Source organism: Schistocerca piceifrons, chromosome 6, assembly GCF_021461385.2.
Source record: "Schistocerca piceifrons isolate TAMUIC-IGC-003096 chromosome 6, iqSchPice1.1, whole genome shotgun sequence".
Classification (NCBI taxonomy): domain Eukaryota; kingdom Metazoa; phylum Arthropoda; class Insecta; order Orthoptera; family Acrididae; genus Schistocerca; species Schistocerca piceifrons.
The window spans coordinates 420,735,666-420,763,268 of NC_060143.1; the positions used below are offsets into that span (position 1 = coordinate 420,735,666).

Here is a 27,603-nt window from a genome sequence, read left to right on the forward strand (position 1 = left end):
TCTGTCATGTATGTCCCACAAATGCACGATGGTTTAGATTGGCATTAGTGTTAATAAGAGTGTGGAGAGCGGGTGGGGAGTGCTAGCAGGGGTAACGGCTTTAGAACGGTTGGGATCCACTAATGTAGCATCTTAGTGTACCATACATACCTAAAAAATCGAGTACCATAAGTGCCACGAGTGTTTGCCCAGCACAGGATGAGACATAAGTAAACTGGCCAAAGTATCGGGTTCAAACACACTCAGCCAGACGCTGGCCGACGTCTGCTACACACGTGTCTCCTAAGACGTATAGTTCTCTCGGTGCGTTTTCTTCTCTTGTGCACCACCAAGAATCACACCATATTTACCGGACATGTCAGCTGAACAAGATGCGTCGATCTTGTTATTTTAGAATTAGGTTTTATAATTAGCAATTCATGCTGAAACCAGTAATAACCTCTTAACATCCCCGATGGAAAATAAAGCAGCCTCAACTGTCGAAGTAGTTTGTTAGGCGTGATTTGAATGAAGAGAATATGTCGCTACCTTCTGTTAACTAGCGAACACCTCACTTACTGTGAAATCTAGAATTTAATCAGATTCCTCTGCATCTACATGATTACTCTGCAATTCACGCTTGATTGCTTGACAGAGAGTTCATAGGACTAGATTCAGACTATTTCTCTACCACTCTACTCCAGAATTTCTCTACCGCTCTACTCTAGAATAGCGCGTGGGAAAAATGAAGACTAAAATGTTTCCACGCAGGCTCTGGTTTATTTTGCTTTATTACCAAGGCCATTTCTCCCTATGGGCGTCAACAAAATATTGTTGCACTCTTAGTTCGACTCGCTACTTTCACGTACATTAAGTTTCATCAGAAGGAGATCTCATTAATTGCAGGACCCATTATGACTTGAAAGTGGGACACGCTAATTAGAGCCCTTGCACCATAACAGTTTTTAGTCTTTTGTCGTTTCATATTCTTTCTAATGAAAATCTTCTTTTCACTTTGAGGATTTCCTTTCGTAAACCGACTTGTTAAGAATAAAGATGTATCAGCGAATGAACTTCCTCTGTGCGACACAGTGAGTATATTGCTGGTGTCAATGTTAATGCCTTTTTTTTTAATACCGTTCTTGCAAACATGTTTTAGTTTCAGTGCACTACACAAGGTGACTCAGCTGCCCCTACCGCTATCGTTTCGTGCAGCGTGCAATGTTATATCTAGCCTTCAAAACCACGCGCGAGATTTTCATATTCTCTCGTTCGCTACGAGCAAACTGTTAGTCTTACAGAAAAACATGAAGAGAAGCTTTTTTTGTAGGATATTTAATGTAGTTAAATGTTGTACTGGTATACATTTTTGCTGGAGGCCGCTGTTTTCCAGTTATTCCAGAAAAACCTACAAAAGTGACCTTCAAACGCACCTCCACCGCCACACTTCCCCATCACAAGTCAGGGTTTTTAGTACCTTCATCGTGCCACACTCGCCTTGCTCTAAGCGAACTATTCCCTACATTCGTTCTTTTGTTCTCTATTGACTGGGCTAATGTAAAGTGCCTGTGAGGGTAATGAATGAAAAACGACTTTTGTAAACGTTACGCTAAAACTAATTACGTTGGCAATTAGATGTAAACTTGAGCTTTGCAAGTATTGCAGTTTCTAACTCAGAACGCCTGACGAATACAGCGATGTACTTATTTTATGCTGTTAAAATTTACGAAATAGTTTTGTAAAATTTACGTAAACCTTAATTTTATAAAAATGTTCAAATGTGTGTGAATTCCAAAGGGACCGAACTGCTGAGGTCATCAGTCCCTAGACTTACACACTATTTAAACCAACTTAAACTAACTTATGCTAAGAACGACATACACACCCATGACCAAGGGAGGACTCGAACCTCTGGCGGGAGGGGTCGCGTAGTCCGTGACATGGCACCTCTAACCGAGCGGCCTCTCCGCGCGGCTTTAATTTTACAATTTGTGTGTGGTCGACTAAGCCGGTGGCCTAATAAGACGTCTCAGTGAAGACCAGAAAAGGTCATATGTGGGAAATAATTCGTGTGTCGCAATTTTTGTTCAGTGGTAGGAGGGAGTTCCATGAACAACATACTAGAAATCCTGACAGGTGGGTACTGAGCGTGCGTTTGAAGGTCACTTCTGTACGTTTTTGTCGAATAACTCGAAAACTAGGCGCTCTATCGGAAACGTATCCCGATACCAAATTCAACTAGATTAAATTTCCTACATAAACGATCCTCTTCATTTTTTTCTGTCGGACTGTCAGTTTGCGCAAACTGAGCAAGAGAATATGAAAACGTCGCGCGTGGATTTTGAAGGCCAGATATAACACTGCGAGTTGCACAAAACGACAGCGGTAGGGGCAGCTGAATCACCTTCTATACGATACAAAGCAGCCCTTCAGTAATTTATAGTGGGAACCTTATGGCTCAGCTATCCGAATTTTATCTTGAATATCGTAAAGTTTACTTCCGTAAGTCCGTTATACACGAGTGCTTTCTGGTCACAATCGATCGCTCGTATGTGGGTGAACGTCACGTACTTGCGTGTAGATCAGTCCCTAGCAGCCTCACGAGTGGGTCGGTGACGACATTGATTAATTGACTGCGATGAGCGTGGAGTTCTAAGACGATGAGTATGTTGTAAACTGCACATGGGTAGAACCAGGCATTGTGACGTCCTCTGCTGACAGCAGAATTTTCCCTACTCTAGCCGACCTCGCTGATGTTATGGTAATGAATTTTGTGTTTTTGTGTCTTCTTAATCTTTATCTTATTATTTGCCTTGTTTTCATGAGACACTGCAAATGTTTATACTAGAGCCTGGTATTTTTCTAACTAGTGTTCTCCCAAAAGAGAGATAAGATACCTGAAAGAAAGGTTTTGACGTTTTATGGCACCTGGACAAAGATAAGTCTGCATGAGGCATAAATAAGCGCTTAAATAGATAAACGTTTTTAAAGAAAACTGTTCCCACAATAATTTTCGGTGTTATTTGTCACTTATAAAACAAGATACAAAATAAAATAACTCCTGTTTGCTGCCTTCTAAACATTGTTTGATGTGTTTACAAGTAAATGTTTTCTCGACCAAATAAAATGTTTTGACGTAGTTTTCAATATTGTCTCAGGTATTAAGAATGTGAAGACCTTCTTTCTAGATTCTGCCACTATATTTCGATTTTTTCGTAAAAAGAATAGTTCTTCATAACCTCAGTTTTGCAGTTAAGGTGCCAAACTGCACAATAGGCAGCTCTCACAATACATGCTATTTGGGCTCTGGCGTGCAAACGAGAACACTCATGATAGGCAAGACGCAGTACAGGAATAAAACGCCTGGGGCACAGTAATAGACCCATTTGCCACGAGGAGCCTGCGGAGATGATTTGATACGTCTGGTAAAAATGCAAGAAAAAAATGTTTGTTTCGTAAACAACTCACATTACTTCTCGACATGGTCTCCTTTGAGGAATAGACAGTAGGTCCAGGGATCCACCAACTTTTTCATTCCATCAAAAAAATAGGTTCTGTCAAATTCTGCTGCTATTACTTCTTTTGATGAAAATTTCTTCCTAGCAAGTCAAAGTTTAATATTATGGAACAGGAAGAAGTCACCTGAGGATAGCCGGCCGCGGTGGTCTAGCGGTTCTAGGCGCGCAGTCCGGAACCGCGCGACTGCTACGGTCGCAGGTTCGAGTCCTGCCTCGGGCATGGATGTGTGTGATGTCCTTAGGTTAGTTCGGTTTAAGTAGTTGTAAGTTCTAGGGGACTGATGACCACAATTGTTAAGTACTATAGTGCTCAGAGCCATTTGAACCATTTTGAACCACCTGAGGATAATTCGGGTGAACAGGGTGGATGAGGAACGAATAAAAGCCCAACTCGGCACTGTTATCTGATGTGTTGTGTGGTGCATTATCCTGGTGAAGGAGCATAATTTTGCGTGCCAACGCAGTTCTCAGACGATCCAGCAACGTATCATAAGAAGGTCCAGTTATGGTTATGCTTTTTCTTCAAGTACTCTATGAGGACTATTCCTTGGGAATCCCAAAAAACAGTGGCCAGCGCCCTACCAAATGACAAAATGGTAAACATTTTGGGTGACAAAATGGTCTTTGCCTTCTTCCGTGCACTTTCATGAGCCTTCGTCCACTGTTTTGACTGCCGTGTTGACTCTGGTGTGTAACGATGTGTACAGCTTTATTCAACAGTCACAAATCGGCGCAAGAAATTTTGCGGCCTGCGATTGAGCAGCGCCGGACATTGTATTGAATTGTTGTGCGGGATGTGCTTTTGGTCGACTGTGAGCTATCCCGACACCCACCTCACACGCGGCTTGCTCATAATCAGTTCTTTTTGCAGAACACTATGCACTCTTACAGTTGAGAAGCCTCCACTCAGCAATGTCACGAATTTTTATTCGGCGGTCTTCCATTATCGTGTCATAGATATTGTGGTGATCTCAACTGGACGGCATGCTTCGTCTTCGGTGCTTGTCAGACAATGTTTAAATTCATTAAACCAAATATAAATGGTCTTCAGTGAAGGTGTAGAGTCCGTGGGATCTTCATCCGATTCTGTTTTGATTTGTGCGCCAGTTCAATCCTTCAAATGAAAACGTTTAATGACAGCACGAAACTAGGTTTTTCTCCATTTTCAGTCGCAGATGACACACAGACACATTCAGATGGCTGTCAGCAATGAACTGTACACTGTCTATTGCTGAAATTTTTTATATGCTCCCAGAAATAATCAGGATTACCCACCATGAAGGCGAAAAAAAAAGTTCCATTATTTCGTGGAAATGTACCAGACGCATCAAACCACCCTCGCATTGATACACGAAAGTTGTTCATGGAAAAGGGGCCTTAGAATGTGTCTGCCGAAAACCAACCGCTCAAGGATTCGATATTATAGCTCGACCGAGGAAAACTTAGGTGACAGGTGCTAGAGGCAAAGAAAAAAGTAGCTCTTCATTGGAGAAAGCTTTTTCGGAAACACCCATCGCAGTTGCTGGAGCGAGAGCAGACCACTTCTGCATTGATGGTCTCCACGAAGCGTTAGCCTTAGATGCGTTGCCACAGTTCCACAATATTCCTTGCTTCCGCTCGGCGCTCAGGAGGGGCGCAACAGAGAGATTAGCGTCCATCCTGGTAATGCCCTCTCTAGATAACACGCTCTCAACACCACTCACCGGTGCTCTCTCGCTGTTGTTCGTGGCGCATTCCCCATTCAAGCCTTAAACTTTCATCGGCAGGAGCCCTTCTGAAATGTTTCGCACATTACGTGGGCTGCTGTATCAGGTGCCCGTTAATACATAGTCAGCTAAGAGCTTAAAGCGCGTGGACCACGTCCTTGTTCAAGTCCTCAGTCACATCGATTTATCCATCAGGTTCGTCTATTCCATTACTGACAATATTTCACTCCGATGCTGGTGATAAAGTCAATATACCAACAAATCCAGATAAGTGCGAACAGGAATCACGGACCGAGGATTCTGTACAAACTCAATTATGCATGTAGCTAGTTCATCTATCACAGGAATTGAGTATCTCGACGATTTTTGCTTGTTATCGATATCGACACCCGCATGATAACTGCCTCAGGAATTCCAAGATTTCTGAGAATGACAGAAAAGCAGTTTTTTCGTGTGAAATAATTATAAATTAACAATTTTCGGTTTTTTTTCCTTTGCTTGTGCTGTGAAACCTTGCTTCTTGACAAATTTAATGATTCTAGGGCTACGGAAGTACCCCAAAGGTTTTATTGAGCGAGTTCTCGAGTATGAAAATATGTGACATAAACGACCGTATCTTTTCACTGCATTGACTTAGAAGCTTACAGTTCTTACACCTCCGAGGAACGATCGACCTTAGTATGTGCCACAAATTTCAATTTGATGGTCTATCCATTCCAAAGAAAAAGGGGTCTTAACAGACGGACAGACAATTATCAATTGGGTAAAAAAGGAACAAAAAATTATTTTCCTGTGATATAATTACAAATAAACAATTTTTGCATTTTTTCTTTATTTGTACTAGGCCACCTTCCTTCTTACCGCCCTATTTAATGATTGTAAGCAGCGGGTAGTACTCTGTCGTTTTTATGAGTGATTTTGCATCAAAATTTGTGAAATAAATTGCCGGAACTTTTGATTACGTCGACGTAGAAGCTTCAGTTTTTTATACCGGTAAGAGACAGTAGTCCCTAAAATCTGACATAAATTGTAACTCGATACGTGTACCATTTGCTGAGGAAATAGGTTTTTTACAGTCAGGGAGAGAGATGGACGGACGGGCTAGAAAGTGATATCATAAGAGTTTCATTTTTAACAATTTACTTACGGAACCACAAAAATTTGTCTAGGAAGGGCTGCCTAAAACAACAAATAGAATTCAGTTTCTCTTTCAACTTGCTAACGCCCTGCACACCATTATCCCATTATCCGTCAGCCCACCATGAAAAAAAAAATGAGACATTATCTTTCGTGAAGCGGTATACGAATCTGTCTTGTTTCTTATAGTACGCAAGTACGCTAGACGTAGGACAAAGACAGCTACTTTTTCTATAGACTCAGCAGCGCCTGAAACTCCTTTTATCTTCTTCTTTCCTTATCTAGCAGGTTGTGCAGCCTGTCTCGACGTCATTGTCTTAAAGGCTCTATTTGTCCATCCTTCTTTTCCTTGCTAGTCGCAATCCGTTTGCTGATCTTTTTTTGGAATACTAGCGCGGTTAGTTGCATTGGAATGTTTCTCGTTTTGTTCTGTAGTCCAGATTTTTACTTCGTACATGTAATTCTGCTCTTATTTCTATATTTATTTTCTTGTATCACTTTACGATCTCATCAAACGTCATATCGGATAGTCTTTATTTCTCTTTCGTTAGAATTCAAATGACGTTTAAATATCGGAGAGTAAGAATAGCCATGGTTTTGTAACAATTCATTTTGGTCTCTTTACCTTACTTTTTAGGGTTCCATACTTCAATCGGTAAAAACGGAACTCTTATAGGATCACAATTTGTTGGCCATTTGTCTCTCTGTCTGTCCGACTTTTAAAACCCTTTCCCTCAAGAAAGGTGGACGTATCAATCTGAAATCTGTGTCATACACTAACATCAACGGTCCCTTGGCGGTGTAAAAGATTGAAGCTTCTAATTCAGTGCAATCAAAAGATATGACCATTGATGTTGCATATTTCCATAGTCGAGAAATCGCTCATCAAAATCTGTATGGTACTGCCCATTGATGTAGACGCGTGAAATTTGGCAACAAGCAAAGTATTACAGTACAAGCAAAGAAAAAGTCAGAAAATTGTTAATTTGTAATTATATCAAGCGAAATAATATTCCCTGTCATTTTCGAAAGTCCTGAAGTTCGTTGGACCGATATCTTGGCGGTGTCGATATCGATTACTGACAAATATCGTTGGGATTCTCGATTTACAGGATGGATGAACTAGCTATGTACTTAATTAAGTTTGTACGGAACCCTCAGTGCGTTAGTCGTACTCGTACTTACCCAGAATTTTTTTCAGTTTTTGTGATTGTGCTGTTAACGCGATTGAATGTTTCTCTTTTACTTCCAAAGTCCACTTCTTCTTGGTACGGTATCATACATGCTGGAAAGCTTAATAAAGTTTTCGTTTCCGGCCCCTGCAAAAGTACTGATCCATGCTGCCTCTATAGCCGGATATAATTGCGAAAGTGTTGCCGAAGCAGGTTTTCTGCACGAACCGACCTCTTGATTATGTCCCATATATCTTCGATGGGATTCACGTCAAGCGATCTGGGTCGTCAAATCGTTGGCTGGCGTTGCCCAGATGTTCTTCAAACCAGTCGCGAACAATTGTGGCCCGATAGCATGGCGCATTCTCATCCATAAAAATTCCATCGTTGTTTGGAAATTTGAAGTCCATGAATAGCTGCAAATGCTCTACAAGTAGGCGGACGCAGCTATTTCCTGTTAATGATCGGTTCAGTTTGACCACAGGAAACAGTCCATTCCTCGTAATCACAGCCCGTGCCATTATGGAGCCACCACCAGCATGCACAGTGGCTTGTTGACAATTGGGTCCATGACTTTGTGGAGTCGGCACCACACTCGAATCAGCCCTTACCAGCTAAAATTGGGGCTCATCTGACCAAGCCACGGTTTTCCAGTCGTTGGATCCAACCGATACGTTTAAGATTCCAGGAGAGACACTGTAGGCGATGTTGTGCTGTTAGCAAAGGCTCTCGGGTCAATTCTCTCGCCAGATTTCGCCGCACCGTCCTGACGAATAAGTTTGTCGTACATTCTACATTCATTTCTACTATTATTTAACGCAGTGTTGCTTGTCTGTTAGCACTGCCAACTCTACGCAAACGCCGCTGTTCTCAGTCGTTAAGTGAAGGCCGTCGGCCACTACGTTGTCTGTGGTGAGTGGTAATGCCTGAAGTCTGGTATTCTCGGCACACTCTTGACACTGTGGATCTCGGAATATTGAATTCCCTAATAATTCTCGAAATAAATACGTCTAGCTCCAACCACCAAGCCGCATTCAAGGCTTGTTAGTTCTCGCCGTGCGGCCATAATCGCATCGGAAACCTTTTCACATGAATCAACTCAGTACATCGTATGTACGCGATACTACCACCGTCGGTGTATATGGGCAAATCGCTAACCCGTTACTTTTGTCACCTCACTTTTAGTACAATAAGCAGTCCGGTACAGAATTGCGACCCGTCCGATTTCCGCCTTTTTTTCATATTTAGAAGAAACATTAATGTTCATTCTTATCTCTGGTTCCGCTAACATGAGATCGCCATAACGAATACTAAATGCTGATCGTATAAATGACATAGAGCGTGCTTTCTAAATTATCGAGGGAATGTGAAACACGTAGCTATCCTCATTCCTTAAACGTTATGCAGAGTACCAAAGAAAAGCTGAAAAGCGTTCATTCATTTTGCTGTACTTGACTTCAGTTGTATTTTCTGTAACGACGTAGCTACCTGTACGGAATACGCAACAATACCATTAGCAAAGCCTTTCCTCTCAGCTAGTTGGAGGCGAGAGCGCAAATCGCATTGTGCACCTGAGCCTCCAACAAAAGGCCTCTCTTTCGCTTCTCATTACCTGCGAAGGAACATCCCTTGTAAGGCATGAGTGTGCTCCCTAATTATATCCCACGTCCGTCAGCACGAGCATCAGAAGAGAACATGCCAATAGGAACAGCCCGCTCCCACTCGAAAGATTCCGACGAAACTGCGCGCTTTTCATTAAATTCGCTTCTCCTTTCTTAACGAGTCCTAAAAACGCTCATTTTCGTCTTACATCCCAGCGTCCTTGGTGGGAGCTCTTTCTACAAGGTAAACTAATGCCAGCAAATTTGCATTGAATATTTCCCGGAAAGACGAGGAGCACCACGCATCGATTTTCTGGTACACAAAAAAGTGGAAAGGTAGGCGGGGTCTGCCAATTTGCCGAGAGGTTTTTGCAGAAGAAGGCGCATTCACAAAATAATCACGGGAGCCATTGGTGTTAACGTCGTACAATTCTGAATCAGTTCTCGGCAGCACTAACGAATTTGTTTACACTCATTCGAAATCAAACTTGTGTAACTCTTATAACACAATAATTGAAAAATCTGTGGTTCGAAAAGTATTATCAGCACTACAATGACATATTCATAAAAATAAAATTCATTCATAAGGCCATTTACATCAGGCAACTCCCAATAGTAAATAAAGAAGTCCTCATCGCAACTGTTAATCACTTTTCTGAAACATCGTACGTTTCACATCGTACGTTTCAACGTTCATCGACTTCAGATTAATCGTTAAGAATAATTACGGGAAGTCCAGCAGCTCACAAGACATTTGAATACCGACTGACAATGCAGCAAGCCCGCCTGCTGTGTACACCACTAGTTAAATTTCCTTTTTATTTATATGTACAGCTTAATTATAAAATCTGTGAAACATTTTAAAAGATCAGTATAGGCAAGTGGCTAAATATAACGTAACAAATGATACAGTACGGGAAAGAGAGACCCTCAATTTCTTTATTTGGTGCTAGGAAGTTAGTTTCGAAAACTGCCGACAGGAGCGACACCTACCGTAGCTGTTGCAAATGGCGGCGAAAGTATTTTGTGTTCTAGGACCTGCCTGCTGCCAGCCAATAATGAATGAGCAAAGGGCTGTCCATAGCAAGTTTCAAAGAACATCGCCAGTTTACAACAGTATGGTGAAATGATGCAAGAAATTCGAGGGGGATGGATGTTTGTGCGACCAAAACGGGGTGTGTCAGAACAGACAATGTACTGAAACTTCCTGGCAGATTAAAACTGTGTGCCCGACCGAGACTCGAACTCGGTCCCGAGTTCGAGTCTCGGTCGGGCACACAGTTTTAATCTGCCAGGAAGTTTCATATCAGCGCACACTCCGTTGCAGAGTGAAAATCTCATTCTGGAGACAATGTACTGTTTGAGGGACGTATGTTGCGAACTCCACGAAGTTTACCTACCAGCCTCGTGCAGAATCGAACATCCTTCAGCCAACATTGTGTGGCAAATCCTTCGTAAGCGTTTAAGAGTGGAGCTGTACAAATTGCAGCCGTAAACCACGACGACGCACTCTGCACTTCTGCATTGATATTTATTGTGTGATTACTTCATTTTAACGTTTGTGTTTCACCTCTACCGCAGACACTCGAATATCTGCGAGACCGCATTGCGGCAGTTGATGTTATCGTCAGTCATGGTATGCTGGTTTGATATGGGCGGAATTGGCGTACCGATGGGGTGTGTACACAGTGCGACGAAAGGTGGGCACACAGAACATTTAAAAACATCGTGTAAAGGACTTCGAGAGTTTGTCTTTCACATACTGTTTTATGTTTTACGTTATTCTTCTTCACTTATCGGCACCGATTTTTTCGAACGTTTTGTGGACTGTATATTATCCTGTATAGTATAACCAAACGCTCACGTTCCATATCATTCAGCGTCTGTCTCAATTTCTACTCACTTTTAACGAGCACTGATATCTCATTAGTGAAGCATGCTGGTTTTCTGTCCATGACACATCGGGACAGTCCTTTACTTCCCTCACTGCGTATTCAATACACAAATATGACTGACGCTTATGAGCAAACCAGCATTCTGTCAGTACTCATTACTCCCGACTGTTTTGCATGGAGAGAACGGGTTTTTCTGTAGTTGGTACGCGTATAGTTGATACGATGGAAAAGATTTTATCCTCTTTCACTTTGCCAAAGACCTTCCCCAAAATACACGATGAAATGTATGAAAATATGGTTCCTCGTATTCCCTAAATCTCCTTTCTATTTTCAGACGTAGTGCTAAAAATGCTTTTCTAAACCCAATCCACTTTCAATTTTCCCTTTAATTTTTTGACAGGTGTGAAACTAAATTGTGCTTTAATTCTCACTTTTATAATTAGTTTCTTTTGAATATATAATGAAACTTCCTCAGTGTCACAAATTTAGTTTTGGAACTTTTGTATTGTTCCTCCACTATTTGGCAATATGCCCATAAGAGTTCTGATGGTATTTCGTCTCCCTCAAGAGTTCATACAAACCTTTTGAGATGCACACGTAAGAACTGAATCTCTCCTCTCACCTTTTCGCATTGTATTCTCATTTTCATTTAACATTTCCTCTCAGCAAGTATACATATTCTCCAAATATTATTTCCATGCTCTCATTTTATGCTTCAGTTATCCAGTTATCGTTTTCGTTTCTAATCTCTGTGCTTCTTGCTCTGCACTCCCTAAAATCGTTATTTATAATTCATAACTGAAGGTTTAAAAAAATATATAGATGATCCTCAGCATGTGATCTCAATGTCTGTCAGGGAGGACACTTCCTGAATTATACAGCTCTTTAGTCGAAGCAAGTAACTATATAAGGAACAGGCATAAAACATAAAATAGTGATTTTAATGTTGGTTCTTATTGTAATCACATTTGCTGTATTTTCTGCCGATTGTCAAGCTACTGTAATTATGTGTTTGTCTTTAACCTTAATCTATAATCTTCCAGATGTATTATGTACCAGGCAGTTATAATTTGAAGCTAATCTAGGAGGTCCAGTGTGGGCTGTAATTATCATACGGTCATGAAACTTGATAGATATGCTAATGCATTACTGCAGAACCGATTTACACTGAAAAAAAAAAAATTGGTTCCAGTTTTGGCCACTAGGTGCAAACTTGGCGTTGTACAGCATATCGTCGACATCTCCGGTGCTCACATTGAACAAATTGTGTAAGCGGTGGTTAATAATAAACTCAACACTATTCCTTTCTCACTTGTTCGATCTTTTCTGCCCACATTCCGTTCCTAATCCATTACACTGGAAACATTTCTACACGTCATTTTTGTATTCATAGCGCCAGATTTGCACCTGATAGCCAAAATTGGAATAAGTTTTTTCCCAGTGTTAAATCGGTTCTGCATTAACGCTTCAGAGAATCTACCACGTTACGCTGCCCCCCTGTGATCAGTTGCACTTTGATTACAGTCACACGGTATGTAGGTGGCTGATGAATGGTGTCATGCGAATATAAAACAATAAAAAAAATTTGGTCGGTCGTTGAGAGGGTGTGTTTCGGTTCCCATACCCTGCAATCTAATAATTTACACGTCAGAGCTTTCGTTTGATGCTCCCTCCACAGTGTTACTATTTTCACAAAAAACAACGTAGCGCCAGTGGTCTCTTGGAGCAAGTTGATTATGACGCAACTGTCTCTCGGGGCGAGTACACTGCAGAGTCCGAGGTCACAGTATGTGTAATTGTGAATACAAGAATTGCAGCGGCGCTGTGGTGCCCTGGAGACAAAAGAACGCCTAACTTTGTGCTGTGCGTGTTACTGTTGTCCGCTGGGCGGCCCCACCTTACGGCACTACTGCACGCGGAGTGTGGGTAGAACTTAGACGGTGTTGGGAGTGTAGAACTTAGCAGCGCTCGCCGCCACATGGGCAGCGAGAAGCGCGCGCTCAGGCCAGAACGAATTTGCATATAATTACGGGCGAGGTTGTACCTGCAGAGAGCGGCCGCTGGCCAGCCTCCCTGAGTGGGTGGTAACGTTATAGTCACAGGGACAACTTTCTTGCCCACTGGCGGCTGGTGCTTAAAGGCCACAGGCAGAATCGCCCGAAACGATACACATAGTACGAGGCTGGTTTGAAAAGTTCTCGGAATCACCACTAGAGGTCAGCACTAGCGCAACGAGTCGTTCCTGTGATATTAATTGGACTGTTGACCAGTGGCGGATCCATGATTTTGTTTTGGGAGGGGCTTGATCCAGCTGAGCGTAGGCTTTCTGAAGGTATTAATATTCTAATAATTTTATTTTGCTCATTTAACTCATAGCGTGTCTCCTCGGATAACGCTTTGCTAATTCATCAATTAATACTAACGCGAATTCTTTACAGACGAATGGAAAAACTGATAGAAGCCGACCTCGGGGAAGATCAGTTTGGATTCCGTAGAAGTGTTGGAACATGTGAGGCAATACTGACCCTACGACTTATCTTAGAAGAAAGATTAAGGAAAGGCAAACCTACGTTTCTAGCATTTGTAGACTTAGAGAAAGCTTTTGACAATGTTGATTGGAATACTTTCTTTCAAATTCTAAAGGTGGCAGGGGTAAAATATAGGGAGCGAAAGGCTATTTACAATTTGTACAGAAACCAGATGGCAGTTATAAGAGTCGAGGGGTATGAAAGGGAGGCAGTAGTTGGGAAGGGAGTGAGACAGGGCTGTAGCCTCTCCCCGATGTTTTTCAATCTGTATATTGAGCAAGTAGTAAAGGAAACAAAAGAAAAGTTCAGAGTATGTATTAAAATACATGGAGAAGAAATAAAAACTTGGAGGTTCGCCGATTACATTGTCATCCTGTCAGAGACAGCAAAGGACTTGGAAGAGCAGTTGACCGGAATGGACAGTGCCTTGAAAGGAGGGTATAAGATGAACATCAACAAAAGCAAAACGAGGATAATGGAATGTAGTCGAATTAAGTCGGGTGATGCTGAGGGAATTTGATTAGGAAATGAGACATTTAAAGTAGTAAAAGAGTATTGCTATTTGGGGAGCAAAATAACTGATGATGGTCGAAGTAGAGAGGATATAAAATGTAGACTGGCAATGGCAAGGAAAGCTTTTCCGAAGAAGAAAAATTTGTTAACATCGAATACAGATTTAAATGTTAGGAAGCCGTTTCTGAAAGTATTTGTATGGAGTATAGCCATGTATGGTAGTGAAACGTGGACGATAAATAGTTTAGGCCAGAAGAGAATAGAAGCTTTCGAAGTGTGGTGCTACAGAATAATGCTGAAGATTAGATGGGTAGGTCACATAACTAATGAGGAGGTATTGAATAGAATTGGGGAGGAGTTTGTGGCACAACTTGACTAAAAGAAGGGATCGGTTGGTAGGACATGTTCTGAGACATCGAGGGATCACCAATTTAGTATTGGAGGGCAGCGTGGAGGGTAAAAATCGAAGGGGGAGACCAATAGATGAGTACACTAAGCAGATTCAGAAGGATGTAGGCTGCAGTAAGTACTGAGAGATGAAGAAGCTTGAACAGGATAGAGTAGCATGGAGAGCTGCATCAAACCAGTCTCAGGACAGAAGACCACAACAACAATAACAGTTCTTCAATGGCTTCGACAGGTTGTAAGCAGGCTCGACCCAACTGCTAGACATCCACAAAATACCGCTTTATTACATGTTTTATAGCTGCACTACATTTTGTTCTACGTATTTTAAGTTTTCTGGTAATATTACTGTCTGTAAATTAACTCATGCACGAATCATTTGAGTGATGACATGACATGATCGGACAATGGTGGAAACAAATAATGCAATGGAACCCTCAGCCTGATTCACTTCTGAATACTCTTTCACGGTTTTGAAAGGTATTTTTGTTTATTGACAATGGTGCTGCCGCTACCCTGTGTTTTTTTTTACGTCACTCTGGCTTATTATTGCGCAGAACATGCTAACAAAATATTACGGCAAAATTTACAGTATGCTCTTGTGTCATCGCCTTGAATGCTTTCTAGCCAGCCTGCAAATTAATTTATTTACGCACAAAATTTCTGGGTGTGGGTCAAATGGCTCTGAGCACTATGGGACTCAACATCTGAGGTCATCAGTCCCCTAGAACTTAGAACTACTTAAACGTAACTAACCTAAGGACATCACAAACATCCATGCCCGAGGCAGGATTGGAACCTGCGATCGTAGCGGTCGCGCGGTTCCAGACTGAAGCGCCTAGAACCGCTCGGCGACACCGGCCGGATTTCTGGGTATACTGTCCCTTTACTATACATATGTTTAGCACTAAAACAACAGCAACTAATTAAAGAAGCACCACATTACTATCGGCACTACAGAGACGCACTGTGCAAGCAATTGCACATTTATTAATACTAGAGCGCATAACGAAACGGGTGCATAACAATACGGCCACAAAACAACACGGGAACGAAAACAAAATAGCTGTTCTGTCGATTGATGTGATATGAGCGAAGTGCTTTTGCAATAAGCATCAAGCACTTTCTGTAGAAATTACAGCAGTATTTGTAATAGCAAATAATTTAGACCATTTTTTCTAGGAAGGCCCCTGTAGCAACCCATTCCACAGAAAAACACACAATATCATCAGAAAATGTTGCCTCTGCTGGTAGTATGTTTTACTTCAGCTTGAACTTTATTATTATTTACCATCTTTAATGTCGTTTGTATCATAGATGCGATTCTATTTTTTGCAATAATTTCCTCCCATATTTCCGCGAATCAGTAATCGCACTCAGATTGCATCCAGACCGAAAACATTCGACCTCTGTTAACGACAATGATGAATAATGCAGACTTCCTGGGTGCCAAACCTGTTTCGTACCCCCGGTTGTTATGTTTTCTGGCACTCCCTTCAGTTCTGTCGGCTTCCTTGAGGCAGAAGAGATGCTGTTGGTGTCAAACCCTCTTAAAAGTGCCCAGAGAGGACGCCTGGGCTAGAAACCCATTAACGCCACTCCCCGGATAGCCCTTGTGCCGCCGTCTGCTTTACAGGGTCGGTGAATTTTTAAAAAGCCCTTCCTTGAGAACGAGCCCAATATAGTCGGCTCTGGCTATACAGAAATGTGGTTCCCTGCAAATTACTAATAGCTTGCCACCTGTGGGGGAACACGACACTCCACGAGACAATTTAGCGCTACGACACCAAAGGACATCAGAGCAACGGCCCATAAATAACTAATGTGCCAAGCATTAGCCTTAATGCGGAAGCGCTATGAAATGCCCCCTTCCCGCCAGCGCGGTAGACTCACGTCAGGCTACGGATATCGGTTCATCTGCTCTTCGCCAAGCGCTGGTGAACACGGGCGCATATCGAATGAGCTATGGTTGTGATGAGCTAGTGCACACATGCATCAAGCTTCTGGTCTTTCAGGCCGAACCTTGCGTGTGCTTTCTGGCTTAACGCTGGGTGGTTTCTTTTGCTTAGCAAGTGACATATTGGTCTGTGGACCTTAATAACTTCTGAATTAATTACTGAAGGAATTCTGTTTCGTACTAAAGATTTTCATGACGGTGTGAGTAACGAGAAGGTACCATTTTCAGTAGGAATTAATGTCCAGAAGCGTATCTTTTCAACGCTACATGAACAAACTTAGAAAATAATGTATTCCAGTCTTTTGCATCTGCCGTTTCTAGGTAACCAGGTAAAGTGATAACAACGCTCAAAGCAAAAGAAGGAATGGAACGTACACTATTCATATACGGTATTTTTCTTCGTCTGATGCTCCGAATCCCGTTCCACAAACACAGATGCTAGCTTTGGGCATTGTTACTGTATTAATTTTCAGTTACAAAGCTAATAATTACCAATCGCAGGGAATTGCCAACACTCTTTTTCCCGTTCAAAACAGGAAAGCGAAACATTTCTACAGTATAAGCAGTCTCTTGAATAACAACTAAAGCTAATTGCCAGCACTGCGCGCCATCTGTGTACGGAAGAGCGTACTACGTGCTCGCGGTGTCCAACTATACTATACAGTATTCGTGCTTTCCATGAAAATAACATGCTCCTGTGAAAATAACTGCAACACTGTTTTTCAGTATAGTGCCTCAGTGGGAATATCTTCTCTTGAAATGGAGGTAACAATACGAAATAAGAATTTGCTTCTAAACCCCAAATGGCAAAAGAGTTGGTAGTTGATATGTAGCCGTATGGAAATAACCTAAGTTTGAAAAGTCCTCATATCAGTTTTCCAAAGAGTCATTGACGACATAAAGAATTGTTGTTAGAGCCGGACGTATTTCACGGTCTTCGATAAAGAGTTCTTCAAATGTTATTTGTGCGTGGGCTGTTACCTTTATTTATGATTTTTGTGCTAAGTGTTACAGCATAACGCCTCTCCCCTAGATCGCTTAATTACTCTCATAGTGGTGTTGCTATTTAGGATTGGTAAAATTCACATTTTTTTTTCACCGCAAATGTTATTAAACAGCACATGCTCTGAGATCATGCCGAATTTTCTGTACAATATTCGATGCTAACAGCTGAATAATTTTGCTCCTCAATAAATTTCTTCCTTAGCTTGAGTAAATTCATTTTTTCCGTATTTGGTAACAGTTTTGGTAACTCGAACGTTACGAAGAGGTGGTCATTTGATTTCTCTTTTTTTTTTCTGTCGTACCTATCTCCTTCCTTGCGAACGAATAATAACAGCATTTTCCCAGATCTGGGACAATGCTGCTACGGAGTCGGCATGTTATTTCGGTTTTACCAATGTTGGTAGCGGGCTGCCCTTCACGTTTGAGAAAAAGAAAGGGAGAAGAAAGGCAAAAAGCACGGGACCATGACCTAATGGAAGGTGAAGAGATGTCGTCAGTCCTCTTCGAAAAACGTTTTAATACGGCCGTTAATATTTCATTTTGTAGATTAATTTAATGATCTTTTTTAAATTTCATTTCGGGGCAACTAAGTGCCACGCCAAGATAATTATTAATTTATCTTTTCCTTCGTCTTTCTCCAAAATAATTTCATTTTTTCAGAATGAGCTCTTTTTCCTCTCATCTGACCGTTGGACTCCGGTTGCTTTTCTGTTTTATCTTTTTCAAAACGTTTGAATTTCTTGGCCTCTAGTCTGAATTTGATTGAGTAAGGTCATCTGTCCTAACTGTATTTTTTCTAAGCCCTTTTTTTGTCTTGGCTCCCCACTCATTTTCTTTGCCTATTTTCGTAAGAATATATGGATCTTCTTTGTTAGTCGTCTTCCTTCATTCTCTATGCGTGTCCATAGAGCGTACAATTCCATATCTAGTCCAAAAAATTTGTTCTTGATTGGACCTACTGACCCCTTTATGTATCCAGACAAAAGTAGTGTTTCCGTGCATAGAGGATTTCTAGTTTTTCAGCTGTATTATAATTCCTTAATCTAACATCTTTAGATAAATTTTTTATTTTTCAGATATTTCACTTCCACGCATGCTCTTTCTATTTCCTCAGTTCTGTTTTCAGTTTCTTCTATTTGGCTTTTTAAGTTTATATTTTCGCCCAGATATTTCAGGATGTCTGTTTTTGACATTGCCATACTTCCTTTTTGAAATACATAGTGAGTTACTTTAACTGGTCATTTGTTCTGTTCTTTCAGATGATGTTTGTAGACTTGCCTTTTCATCTGTCTCCTTCAGAAGTTATAGTCTTTTCTTTGCGTCCTCTAAGGTTTCATCTATTATTAAAAGCTGGTCTGCAAAGGCTAAACGATTTATTACTTCTCTCCATCTACCCACGTTTATCTAGACACTATCTCCGCCCCGCCGTTTCAGCACGAAGGAGTAACACTCTCTCTCTCTCTCTCTATCTCTCTCTCTCTCTCTCACACACACACACACACACACACACACACACACACACACGCAAACTTTTGCATGTATAGTATATATAAGATCAGTTTTTTGTTTGTTTGTTTTCCGTTCTTTTGCAACTTTTTCAAGCACACACTTAAATCTTAAACATGGCTGCGAAACAGCAACTGTGTAACTTCCTGGCAGATTACAACTGTGTGCCGGACCGAGACTCGAACTCGGGACCTTTGCCTTTCGCGGGCAAGTGCTCTACCATCTGAGCTACCCAAGCACGACTCACGCCCCCTCCTCACAGCTTTACTTCTGCCACTCGTCTCCTACCTTCCAAACTTTACAGAAGGTCTCCTGCGAACCTTGCAGAACTAGCACTCCTGAAAGGAAGGATATTGCGGAGGCATGGCTTAGCCACAGCCTGGGGGATGTTTCCAGAATGAGATTTTCACTCTGCAGCAGAGTGTGCGCTGATATGAAACTTCCTGACGCATTAAAACTGTGTGCCGGACGGAGAGCACTTGCCCGCGGAAGGCAAAGGTCCCGAGTTCGAGTCTCGGTCCGGCACACAGTTGTAATCTGCCAGGAAGTTTCATATCAGCACACACTCCGCTGCAGAGTGAAAATCTCATTCCGGAAGCAACTGTGTAAATCTGAAGAGGTTCAAAAATCAGCCGACCAGTTGCAAAGGTTTCTTATCCTTGACCCAGGTTTCGATATTTGTAAAAATATCTGCTTCAGATCTTCAGAGCCACTACTCCTGAAGAAGATTTTTTACAAACATCGAAACCTCGGTTCAAAAATGGTTCAAATGGCTCTCAGCACTGTGGGACTTAACTTCTAAGATCATCAGTCCCCTAGAACTTAGAACTAGTTAAACCTAACTAACCTAAGGACATCATACACATCCATGCCCGAGGCAGGATTCGAACCTGTAGCGGTCGCGCGGTTCCAGACTGTAGCTCCTAGAACCGCTCGGCCACCCCGGCCGGCATCGAAAGCTAGGTGAAGGGCTAACAAATCTTTGTTTGGCACTGGTTGGCTGATTTTTCAACATCTTGACACAGCTGAATAATACTGGAGGCAAACAGCCTCTTTGTCTGACTGCTGATACAATTTGGAAGGGACCAGCGATTGTTTCAAGAAGTTTAACTTCATCTATTGTGTTTTGCACGAGTTCGTTTAGTTATTTCCAGATTTGTGGCTGAAGGAGCACCTTCAGGATGACAGTGATTTGAATACCTAAGTGCAGGACTGAGCGAGTGTTGTTACCGGTGTGCAGACTTCCCGCGCGTGGAGGTGGGCCCGGAGAACCCGTACCGCGTGGAGCGCGACGGCACGGCCACGCTGCGGTGCTCGGTGGACGCGCGGCCGCGCGCCACCTCCATCGAGTGGTCGCGCGAGGGCCACGTCATGGCGAGCACCGAGCAGCTGACGGTGTCGCGCGTCACGCTGCAGGACGCGGGCCGCTACACCTGCTCCGCCAGCAACGGGCTCGACCGCCCGGGCCAGGCCGACGTGCTGCTCGAGGTGCTGTACGCGCCCATGGTCTCCATCGACAGCGGCGCCGGAGGTACCGTCAGCCACCGCGAGGTCGAGGAGGGCGAGACCGTCAAGATCAGGTGAGACAACCCCCCCACCCGCATCCTGCACTCTACTCCGAGGGCTCAGCCATCGAGGGGCAAGGGAGGGCACCACCACACCTCGCCCGCTCTGTCCTCTCCCCTGCCTTGCTCCCTCCACCCACCCAGATCATCCCACACCAAACTCTCAATACCCCCTGCAAACAGACCGACAAATTTGGGACTCGCATTCAGAAGGACGACGGTTCAATCCCGAGTCCGCCCATCCTGATTTAGGTTTTCCGTGATTTCCCTAAACCGCTCCAGGCAAATTCCGGGATGGTTCCTTTGAAAGGGCACAGCTCTCTTTCCCCAAACAACCAACCAATTTGGATAAAGTCGAACAGACCCCATCTGATCAAAGGAGTCCAGGCACCTACTAGTGGACATTAATAAGGTATGTGCCCATCCTTTGCCGGTGCACTAGGTGACTAAAATCGTGGAATACCTCATAATATCATGACAGACCTCCGTCTGCCCGGCAAACTGCAGCAACTGGACGTGTCAGGGACTCGACAAGTCGTCGGAAGTCCCCGGCAGAAATACTGAACGTGGCTTCCTCCGTAGTGGTCTGTAATTCAGAAAGTGTTGCCAGAGCCCAATACGGTGCATGAACTGGCCTGTCAATTACGTCCAGTAAATCTCCGACAAGATTTGAGTCTGGCGATCTGGGCGACCAAATCGTTCGCTCAAATTGTCCGAGATATTCTTCAAACCGATTTTGGCCTGGTGATATGGCACATTATCGTCCATAAAAACTCCACCGTTGCTTGGCTGCAGTGGTCTCCCAGTAGCTGAACTTAACCACTTCCAGTCAATAATCAATTCAAACTTCCTGGCAGATTAAAACTGTGTGCTGGACTGAGACTCGGTCAGGCACACTCCACTGCAGAGTGAAAATCTCATTCTGGAAATATCCTCCAGGTTGTGTCTAAGCCGTGTCTCCGCAATATCCTTTCTTTCAGGAGTGCTAGTTCTGCAAGGTTCACAGGAGAGCTTCTTTAAAGTTTGGAAGGTAGGAGACGAGGTACTGGCAGAAGTAAAGCTGTGAGGTCAGAGTGTGAGTTGCGCTTGGGTAGTTCAGATGGTAGACCACTTGCCCACGAAGGCAAAGGTCCCGAGTTCGAGTCTCGGTCCTGCACACAGTTTTAATCTGCCAGGAAGTTTCATATCAGCGCACACTCGACTGCAGAGTGAAAATCTCGTTCTGCAATAACCAGAGGACCCAGTCCATTCCGTGTAAATGCAGCCCACACCATTGTGGAGCCACCACCAGCTTGCACAGTGCCTTGTAAACAATTTGAGTCCACGGCTTCTTAGGGTCTGCACCACACCCAGACACTACCACCCACTCTTACCAACTGAAATCATGAGCCCAGGAGAGGCACTGCAGAAGATTTTGTGCTGTTACCGAAGGTACTTGCATCGGTCTTCTACCGTAGCTCAATAATGCCATATTTTGCTGCACTGTCCTAATGAATATGTTCATCATTCGTCCCACATTAATTTCTGTGGCTATTTCACGCAGTGTTGCTTTTGTTATTTCTGAAACAGTATTTCCTACGCATCTAGCAGAAAGCCGTCTTCATCCATTTTAAATTGGCGGACGATTTCTTCACAACACTGCTCCCATTTCTGATCTGCATTCAAGTCTTTTGGGACCCACTGAGATGAAACTTCCTGCATTCCCAAAATACCCCCGACAATGGCATGAGCACACCTATGAGAGATTCCAAATGTGGTTTCAATGTGCTCCAACCTTGTTCGACAATCCTGCAAAATTGTATTGTGAATTGGTGTCTTTGTTTCATCGGTGGCAACAGTGACGTGCCTTCTGCTCCTTGGCGCATCTTCCACACTCTTCTTCCACATTTGAAGTTGGCGGTCTAGTTTTTCAGTGTTGCATAAGACGCAGTGCTGCCCTTAAGTGTATTTCGCATGTCCTCTGCAATTTCCTTGGTCGTCATTCCCTTCAAATGAAGATATACAGATGCATCTGTAATGTATGAGGTGTGGCTGTAAAATAAAGGGACTAGTGCTGTAAAGCATTTTATCTCAAAAACATACATATTTTGTGATTGTCACCCTCAATATACCCCTCTCCCCCTGCAATGCTCCATGTGAGTTTTCCATTGATGAAAACAGTGAGCTCCTTAATGGCACATGCTACTTTTTCTCTCACTGCTTCAACAGACTGAAATCTTGTTCCTTTTAATGTAGATTTGAGCTCGGGGAATAGATAAGTCATATGGTGGTAGATCAGGTGAATAATGTGGGTGGTCTAACACTGAGATGCTGTACTTCACTAGTAACCTCCTAACAGACAATATGGCATGAGCTAGTGCCTTGTCTTGGTACAGAACTCATGATTTGTTCTTCCACAATTAGGTCGCTTTTTCTTATTTTCTCATGGAGTTGAGCAAGAACCTCAGTTTAATAATGCTGATTAATAGTTTGATCTTCTGGAACCCATAGAAAATACACAATTCCACGAATATCAGAAAAAACAATCATTTTTGTTGTTCTGAAGTATCTGCAGTAGAATAATGCAAAAATTGAGAACTTTACTTCTGTGCATGTGTTAAAATGTTGAGCTGTACCTGCCAGTGGATAAATTGTAAGCCAGAATAACATAAAACATATGTGCCAGCCATTATGATTTTCCTGAGTTTGAAAAGTTATTGAAAAAGTACTAATTCATTTTGTGCTTGATAAAAATGATGATAAATTCAACTTATTCATTTAATATAAGTGATTTGTGGACTGCATTTTGTATGTTTGTCACTGAATTGTTTAGTCTGATTCTGGAAATGAGTAACTAGAAATTTATATTTGTACCTTCCAGATGCAATGTCTCAAGCAATCCAGCCCCCGTCACAGTTGAGTGGGTACGAGAGGGACACCCTGAATTTCGTCAGAATGGTCATACTCTCTTGCTGAGTCGAATAACAGCTGAGGCTGCTGGTACATATACCTGCAGAGCTGTGAATTACCTCAATCCATCAGGACCCCGCAGAGGACGACTTGAGAAGGTATGTTGGATTAATAATCTTCTTATATTGAATACACAACAGATGTGTCACTCACAACCTGAGGTCTAAGTGACCTCCACCCAAACCTCCCTCCCTTTCTAAGAAGTCATTCTTTTCTCCTTGAAGAAAGGATGCATAGATCCATTCTAAAAGCTACAATTAATATCATTAGCTACAAGTGTTTCTGCTGCCAGTGCTAGGAAGTGTGGCTCCTGACAGCAAGTACTGACCACTTTCTGCCTATTAATAATTTCCTATTGAAATGAATGAGAGTTAGTTAAAAGAAAAACATTCTATCTGATCTTTCAAATTGCAGGTGGGGAATGCGAGCATATCACTCCTGGTGCGGCACCGACCAGGCCAAGCTTCCATCTCTCCAGATCGTCCTGTTGCACAGGAGGGATCAGGTGTGACCCTAACTTGCTCAACAAATCCTCCTGGCTGGCCAGTGCCTCAGTACAGGTGGTGGCGTGACGGTGGCGGTAGTGGCATAGGTGATAGCGGTGGAAATGCAGTTACAGTGCTGGCAACAGGCTCGAAGTACAGCATACCATCGGCACAACTGTTCTCTGAGGGTCGCTATATGTGCCAGGCCACCAACGAAATGGGACCTGGGGAACCAGCATCGGTTACACTTGAGGTTTACCAACCACCTAGATTTCTTGCCAAACTGCAGCCACACATAACAAAAAGGTGAGTGTTCTTAGTTGCTCTTTTTGCAGAATTCTGGTGTGTGTGTGTGTGTGTGTGTGTGTAATTTTGTTCCACTTATATTTTGGTTACTGAAGCAATGAAAAGTCACTATATTAATTATTCTGTCTCCTTCATATAACTTCTGAAACTGTTGATAGGCTTTAATCTTCTGATCTCTGAATTTATTGTCAGATCAATGTAAAATAAAATAAAACAAAAATTAGCAAATGTGACAGATATATAGTCCTGAATCATTTCTACTACTGCATCAAAATTGCATACAAAAGAACAAATACAGAAGATTGTAATGCAAATAATTTTGTTAAAACAGCTCAAAGAACATCCCCACAGAAAATTCTACAAGAAGAATCTCCCTTCAACACTTACATTTTATTTGATGTAAAGTCTGTCGATATTCTTCAAATAATGTGTTAGTACATTATTAAGTTATAATTTTGGCATCCTCCCAGTTTATGCAAATAAGCTTCTTTCAAGTAAAATTTTAAATAAGGCTTTTAACTAATACTTTTTGTTGTCTTTTATATAATTGTTATTGCCGAATTTAGTCATTGCTGCATGTTGTGTATTTACTGCCATTTCTCAGACCTTAATTTTCAGTTTATTTAGATTTTCTTTTGCTGCAGTATCTTTATTTATATGAAAGTAGATCAGTTTTTTTTTGTGGGTCTGACTATTGTACTCTAGTTAAGACTAGCTCAGACAGTGGAAATCCCAGGTTGGAATTTCAACAATATTGTGAAAAAATAGATTGCTACTCACTGTAAAGATGACACGCTGAGTTGCAAACAGACATACTGGAAAGACTGTCATATATAAGCTTTCGGTCAAGGCCTTCTTCAGAAAGGAAAAATGCACCCACTTTCTCACAAGCAGGCACACTTCACACACACATGATCATTGTCTCCATCCACTCCAGCCAGACTGGCTGTTCTTGGCAGTCTGGCTAGAGTGGACAGAGATAGCGGTCATGAGTCTGTGAGGTATGTTTGCTTGTGTGAATGTGTGTGTGTGATTTTCTTCTCTGAAGAAGGCTTTGGCTGAAAGCTTATATGTAACAGTATTATAATTGTTCCTGCCTACAACTAAACATGTGATCTTTATGGTGAGTAGCAATCTGTTTTTTTCATAATATTGTTCTAGTTAAGACTACTTACATGTATTTTGTCAGTACTGTACATTGCAGTATGTTGAAAAATTTGTCTGTGCAGGGCTGGCGATGCAGAATTTAGTGCAGTCTGCAATGCACAAGGCAAGCCAAGACCTGTAGTTCGATGGCTGAAAGATGGGAGAGAGCTGACTCCTGACTCTAGCCTCCTAGAAGTCTCCACCGATGAAAATGTTGGTCCACGGGGTGTTGTAACTGTGCAAAGTTCATTAAGATTTGTTGGTAGCAAACGACCTGGTGGAAATACTTTGATCCCTTCTGATCGTGGTGTCTATTCCTGTGTGTTTGAAAATGAAGTAAAGCGTGCTGAATCCAGCATGCATCTTCTCATCGAACGTAAGTTAATAAACTGCACGAAGTAGTGGTATAATTGCTTTATTAAGTTAAAATCTGTATTGGCTCAAATGTAAATTTTAAGGCAACATTCAAAATTTGTAACTTACATGTGAATGATCACCACGATTTTTATATTGTTACTGAAAAAAGTAAACTTCCATGCATACATTTTTCTAATAACTCACAATGATAAGTACAGTTTTATCAACATAAGAGGTTACTTTTTGCCTCTGACTTCTTTTTTTTTAAATTTTGATTCAACTTAGTGATTGCAGTGTCATAACTATCTGGAAGAAAAACCATAATAAACATGCATTTTCTGAATACTACTAACTAGTCTAAAATATGCCCTTGTTGCTAAAGCAATACATTTTTCATGACTTAGGAGCTGGGAGGGCAGTGTTTATCTATATGTGGTAATATATTCTAGAGTGTATATAAATGAACACTAGATTAACTGTATAAATAAACACTAGATTAACATTTCTATTTGCATTCTACTTTTGATTTTACTGTATGTCATGACACTGAAGTACTCCCAGAGTTCTTTCCACATCAGTGACTTCAATATTCATGTCATTCCACAGATGCACCAGTTGTGTTGCACCAGTATGATAAGGTTGCATATGATCCTCAAGAGACTGCAGAAGTGGTATGTCGTGTACAAGCATATCCAAGGCCAGAAATCCAGTGGAGCTATGGCACTAACACTGCAACTCTCCTACCAAGCAGTCACTATGAGATCAACAATACAGCTGAAGGCCGTGACACTTACACCAGTATACTTCGTGTGTCAAAAATACGTAGCTCTGATTATGGAGATTACTACTGCAGAGTGACGAACAGCCTTGGATCCATAAAACCTGCCATTAGATTACAGCCGAAAGGATTACCTGAACACCCAAGGTAAGTTAAACTGAGAGTAATTCTTTGGGTAGGAGGTATGTAAGATGAATTAAAATTTTGATGATTTATCTAAAGCTGGACAACCTTCTTGAGTTTCCTAGTGCGATCTGAGTTGCTGCTTGTAGTCACAATTTAATTTTTGTATTCTCTGTTTCTGTCTTCTGAGTTTTTTAATGTGTGTGCAACTTGAAATAGATATATGTGTCTAATGATGCATTTTGGTACATTTAATAGATCAGTGGAAGCCACAGAAATTGGACCAAATTATGTAGTAATAGGATGGGAGCCAGGCTTTGATGGAGGTCTTCAACACACAAAGTTCTACGTGTCATACCAAAGATTATCTGGCAATGATGCAGTTTCTAGCAATTGCCATACAACTGGTGTCCCTGTGAGAGCAAGTAACAGTGATGGATGGCAAGAGATGGACTGCCACAAAAATAATCCTTGCAATGTGACTGAACTAGAACAGCACCAGACATACGTTTTCAAAGTAAGTTTGACATTTAATCCTATTTAATCACTTTATTGTTGCCTCTGAACTCAGAAGAAACTAAACTTATAACTGAGGAAAAATTAAAATATGCTGTAATGCAACATTTTCCTTAAGTGATGTAAGACACTAACATATAATATGGTATAACAGAAATAATGTACTGCATATTATCACTTTGAGTCCGGTACTCATATTAACATTATGTGGTCCAACTCTGATTTGCCCATGTACTGGAACATATGAATGTATAACTCCTCTAGTATCCTTCATAATGGCTTGCAGAATGAAGATGTAAGTATTTTCATGTTATTCAAATTGTGTAATGCGGATTATCTGTACAGCATTATTGTCCGTAACATTTAAGCTGAACACTAAGTTGGTATCTACTGTCACATGCTAGGAACACCAAGCATCACAGCATTTATAATTAATTCTTTTGTGTGATTTGGAAG

The 27,603-nt window shown here is 41.9% G+C and overlaps 1 protein-coding gene across 1 annotated transcript in view; it reads left to right on the plus strand.

Annotated features, from left to right (window-relative positions):
• The window catches only part of LOC124803357 (hemicentin-2), a 155,378-nt gene that overhangs the window by 115,342 nt on the left and 12,433 nt on the right, over positions 1-27,603 (plus strand). Inside the window, exons 5-10 of the mRNA XM_047264543.1 lie at positions 20,163-20,502; positions 23,348-23,534; positions 23,851-24,227; positions 25,457-25,749; positions 26,337-26,655; positions 26,890-27,148. Of these exons, the coding sequence (XP_047120499.1) occupies positions 20,163-20,502; positions 23,348-23,534; positions 23,851-24,227; positions 25,457-25,749; positions 26,337-26,655; positions 26,890-27,148 (1,775 nt within the window). The remainder of the gene's footprint in view (positions 1-20,162; positions 20,503-23,347; positions 23,535-23,850; positions 24,228-25,456; positions 25,750-26,336; positions 26,656-26,889; positions 27,149-27,603) is intronic.